Source organism: Tiliqua scincoides, chromosome 1, assembly GCF_035046505.1.
Source record: "Tiliqua scincoides isolate rTilSci1 chromosome 1, rTilSci1.hap2, whole genome shotgun sequence".
NCBI classification, from domain to species: Eukaryota; Metazoa; Chordata; class Lepidosauria; order Squamata; family Scincidae; genus Tiliqua; species Tiliqua scincoides.
In genome coordinates this window covers 662,735-667,701 of record NC_089821.1, presented here as the reverse complement: position 1 = coordinate 667,701, position 4,967 = coordinate 662,735, and the positions used below count along the sequence as shown (strand labels likewise).

At 73.4% G+C, this 4,967-nt stretch overlaps 1 protein-coding gene across 1 annotated transcript; it reads right to left on the bottom strand.

The window, feature by feature from the left end:
* Positions 1-434: 434 nt before the first annotated feature.
* On the bottom strand, positions 435-3,778 carry FOXA1 (forkhead box A1). Its single transcript, XM_066636021.1, has 2 exons — positions 3,704-3,778; positions 435-1,670 (listed from the first exon to the last, which is right to left on the bottom strand). Exons 1-2 carry the CDS (start codon positions 3,776-3,778, stop codon positions 435-437), a joined length of 1,311 nt encoding a protein of 436 aa, XP_066492118.1.
* Between the last annotated feature and the right edge of the window lie 1,189 nt (positions 3,779-4,967).

The following is a 4,967-nucleotide window of genomic DNA, read 5'->3' as shown; positions in this document are numbered from 1 at the left end:
GCCGTGCTGGGGAAGGCGCGGCTCCTGGTCCGCCCGGGCATTTGCGTGCGGAAGGCCCGGGTCGGGCCCGGCCGGAAGGGTCTCCGGTCCCAGGGCTGGGGTGGGTCTTTGCCGCAGCCTGCCCGAGCGGAGCAGTGGGCCGGCAGGACCGAGGGCGAGCGCCAGGCCGCCCCCTGCTTCCCGGTCAGCTGAGAGCCCCTCAAGGCCGCAGCTCGAGCGAGAGGACCGCGAGGGGGGCGGGCAGCGGGGGCAATCACCTCCGACCCCGTCGCGGGCCGGGCGGAGACCTTCCTTTCCTTCCCCGGCCGGCTCCGGGCGGGGAGAGCTTGCTCCGTGCCTGCCGCGCGGCCTTCCGGGCCAGGATCACGGCATCCCGCGAAGTGCCAGTCCAGCTCTGCCCCCCTCCTGCGCCGAGGGGGCGGACGCGGCGCCGGCTAGGAGGTGTTGAGGACGGGCCTGGAGTAGACCCCCTGGTAGTAGGAGGGCTCCAGGGCCGCGGGCTCGATGCCCCTGCCGCCCACGGAGGCGCCGCCGAGGGGCAGGCCGGCGCCGTAGGAGGAGTACTGCAGCGCCTGCTCGTAGGCCTTGAAGTCCAGCTTGTGCTGCTGCTGCTGCTGCTGCTGCTGCTCCGGGGCGGACATGAGGCTGTGGATGGAGAAGGGGTGCGTGAAGGCGTAGTGCGGGTCGCCCTTCAGGTGCAGCGGCGGCTCGTGCGGGCCCAGCGCGTGGCCCGCGTGGGCCAGCGAGGCCAGGGCCGGGCCGGGGGGCGCGGAGGCGGCCGCGGCGGGCTTGGGCTCGTGGCCGTCCAGGGCCGGGGGGCTGCCGCCGGGGTCGGAGGGCGCGGCCTCCAGCTGGGCGCCCTTGCGGGGCGGCGGGGAGCCCTGCGGGGCGCCGGCGGCCTCCTTGCGGGCCTCGCCGCCCTTGGGCGCGCCCGCGCCGGGCTGCTTGTCGCACTTGAAGCGCTTCTGGCGGCGCAGGTAGCAGCCGTTCTCGAACATGTTGCCCGAGTCGGGGTGCAGCGTCCAGTAGGAGCCCTTGCCGGGCTTGTCGGGCGAGCGCGCCACCTTGACGAAGCAGTCGTTGAAGGAGAGCGAGTGGCGGATGGAGTTCTGCCAGCGCTGCTGGTTCTGCCGGTAGTAGGGGAAGAGGTCCATGATCCACTGGTAGATCTCGCTCAGCGTCAGCATCTTGCCCGGCGCCTGCTGGATGGCCATCGTGATCAGCGAGATGTACGAGTAGGGCGGCTTGGCGTGCGGGTAGCTGCGCTTGAAGCCCTTCGCCTCGCGGCCCGGCCCGGGCCCGGGCCCGGGGCCGCGGCCCAGGCCCGCCGCGGGGTAGCCCCCCAGGGGGCTCATGCAGGCCGGCCCCACCGCCCCGTAGGCGCCCAGGCCGTTCAGCGACGAGGCCTGCGGGCCGCCCAGCGCCGGCCCCACGCCGCCCGGGCTCAGCGTCGCGCCCATGGGCACGCCGCCCACGGCCGCCCCTCCGCCGCCGCCGCCGCCGCCCGGGCTCAGGCCCGCGTAGGACATGCTGAAGGACGCGCCCGACGAGGCCATCCCGCCACCGCCGCCGCCGCCGCCGCCCAGGGCGTTCATGCTCATGTAGGAGTTCATGGCGTTCATGGAGCCCAGGCCCGCGTTCATGCTGCTCACCGGCACCGTCGAGTAGGCCTGCGGGGGACACAGGGGTTAGACCGGCGGAGACTCCTCCTCGCCTCCCACTGCCCACAGTCGCCCCCTCCCACGAAAGGGCTCGGCCCCCCGATCTGGGGCCGAGGGGTCCGCGCTCCCCGACCTCCAGCACGTCTAGTCCCGGACTAGAACACAGCGCTCTCGCTCTCCCTCCCTCCGCAGGACGGGCTCCGCGGGAGGGCGAGGAGCCTCCGCGGCATCGGCCAGGCAGCGAAGGGAACGATCCGTGCCAGGCTCCTTCCCTCAGCGCCCGCCCGGAGCCCGCGCTCCCCGTTCCGTGGGCAGACCGCCGGTTCCCCGGACCGGACAGGCTGGGCCAGCCTTGTTCGACCAGTGAAGAGACAGGGCGGGGGGGGGGCTGCTCCCAGTGACCTCCACTCCCCGCCTGGCGACGGGCGAAAGGCAGGCCGAGGCCTGCAAGCGGCTGGCTCGGAGGAACCGAGAGGACCGCCAGGCAGCCGCTGAGCCCCCGCAGCCCCGCGAGACAGCCAGCACCCAAAGGGAGAGGAGAATCCTCCATCCCACCTCTCCAGAGAGACCCCTGCCCAGGCCTTCACCGGGGGTCGCGGAGCAGGTGGAGAGAGGGGGAGAGAAGTCCGCAGAGCCTCCTCCTCCTCCTCCTCCTCCTCGCTGCCCACGCGGCCTCCGTCCGGGCTCCCCCAGCACGCCTTTGCGGGCGCCTTCGGAAGGCCTCGGAGCAGCGTGGGGGAAACGCCTGGACGGAGGCCTTTCCTTCCTGAAGAGCTGCTGCCCTTCGCGCCCTGAACCGAACCGAGAGACCCGCGCGGAGGCCGCACTCGGGGCCCCCGTTTGGCAGACATGCACACAGACCCGACACACACGTGTGCTTCCGGGACTCGGCTCCAAAGACGGCAGCCCCCATCGCAGGGCCGGACTCGAGAGCCAGGACTGGGGCCTGCGAGGGAGGGCTGCGGGCGCGGGAGCCTCTCCTCCGCGGGGGACGTGTGGCGGGGGCGGGGAGCCCCAGACCAGCCCGTCCCAACCACGCAGGCCAGGACGCAAAAGTGGTGGGCGCTCCCGCCTGGCCAGCTCTGCCTCTGGGCCCGCGCAGAGCCCCGCAGCCTCGGGCAGCGAAGGAGGAACCTGAAACAGAAAGAGCCGGCGGCGCGGGTGCGGGACGCGCCCGGAGGAAGGAGCGTCCTGGGCATCCTGACGAGAGCCGAGGGAGGCGGCGGGGCGACATCCTGCTGGGCCCGCTGCTGACTCGGTTTTAAACCAAGGCTCAAAGGGAGCCCTCGGCCGCACTTGCACCCGGGGAGGACGCAGCGAGCGCGCCCGGGCAGGGGGCGTTTTCCTGCCCGTCCTCGGCTGCCCCGCGCCCCACGTTCGTTCCCGCTTCTGTCCTTTCCGCGCGAGGCCGCTGGACCCCCCCCCGTCAGCGCGAGGCCCCTGGGGCTTCTGCGGCCCCCCCGACCGGGACTGTTCCTTGGTCCTCTTGGATCTTCCCTTTCGGTTCTCAACGGGGAGCGTGGCTCTGAAGGGACAATGCCGAGCCGGCGCCTGGGAGAGTCGGATCCGCCTCTGCAGCGCCACCCGCCGGTGTCAGGAAGGACGTTCCCTTCCCAGAACGGCCTCCCCCCCACCCCCAGGACCGTGCGGCAAAGTACACACAAGCGGGGATTTCGCCGGAGGGCCGGTTGAGGGGTGGGGGAGGGGCGCTGGCGACAGGGCCCGGGGCTTTCCGCGGGGGGGGGGACTGTGGCAGCCCCCAGACCCGCGGCACCGGCGCCGAGCGAGGCCTGAATGCGACTGGAGGAGGGAGGCGCGCTGGCCCGCCTGCACTCCTTCGGGGGACCCCCGACTCCCCGCGCAGCCCCCAGTGGGGGCTCGCGGCTGGGCTGCCCCAGGCCCCGGCGGGACGGCGGGCCACGAGGCGGTCCCTTCCGGGTGGGCGGCCAGCTGTGAGCCGGAGCAGGCGGGTGCCCCGCTGCTTCCCCGAGGACGGAGCCCGCTTGGGCCGAGCCCCGCCGCCCGCCCGCCCGCCCGCTCACCTCCTGCGCCTCGGCGGCGTAGTAGCTGCTCCAGTCGCCGGTCTCGTGCCCTTCCATCTTCACCGAGCCTAACATCCTGGGCGGGCGCGCCGGGAGCAGCGGCGGCGGCGGCGCGGCGCCCCTTCTGGCGAGCGGAGCCACCCGAGGCCGGCGGGCGGGCGGGCGGGCGGGCGCGCCACTGGCCCGAGTGAGGAAGTGCGGCTGGGCGCGAGTGGAGTTGAGCTGATGTGGATCTTACGTCGCGCCGCAGCGCCCGCCTCCGCCCCCGCCCGCGCGCCGCCGAGCGCTCGCACCTACCAGCCCGAGGTGCACCTGCCAGCCGCGCGGGGCGGGGCGGGGCGGGGCGGGGCGCCCGCGACCCCCGCCGCGCTCGAGTCGCAGAGCGGCCTAATTGGCTTCAGCGCGGGGGGCAGGGCGGAGGTGAGGGAGGGGAGGCTGCGGGAAGAGCCCCTCCGGGCCCATGCAAAAGCGGGCGGGCGGGCGGGGGGCAGCGGAGGGGAGGGGAGGGGAGGGGCAGCCCTTGGGGCTGGACAGCAGCCTGTTGCTCTGATTCCACGTAGCGGACCCCCTCTCCACACCAGCACTGCCAGCTGTCTCAAAACCGCCCCCCCCCGTCAGCCGGTGCCCCCCTCCTTGGCGCTGTCCCCCTGCCGACCAGAAGCCCCGCAGACGTGCGAAGGGCAGGCCCGGCAGCCTCCCCGGCCGAAGGAGGTCTGAACGCGGATCTCCCCGCCTGGAAGCGTCACTTGGCCGTGAGCCCAGGTGAGTCACTCCGGCCACGGCCACCGCTTCCCTCCCTCCCTCCCTCCCTCCCTCCCTCCGCCAGCCCCGCAGCTCGCCTGGAAATGGTCACCTTAGGAACGGCCGGCCGGCAAAGAGCGGGAGAGCCCCACCGGCGCGCTCCATGGCTGCGATCCAGGGCGCCGAGGCGCGCGGAGCAGGAGGGCCTGTGCGCCCAGGCTGAGTGGGGAGCAGCCTGGCCCCGGAGCTGAGTGGGACTCACATGGGGGGGGGGCGAGTCGCGTGTGAAACCGCAGCCTGCAAACCGCTCGTTACATAAAGACTCAACAGACTTTAATAGGGTTACTCTAGAGTAAACGGGCCGCAACCAGAGCGCGCACCTTTCATTGCCCCCAGCATCAGAGCTGGAGATCACTTGGAAAGGGGTAGTCGGTGGTAGACCGCAGGGCAGGGGCTCAGCTGAAGAAAGGGGGAGAGGCAGGGAGGTGCCTGCTCCGTCCAGCCCGCGGATCCTCAGCCTGAC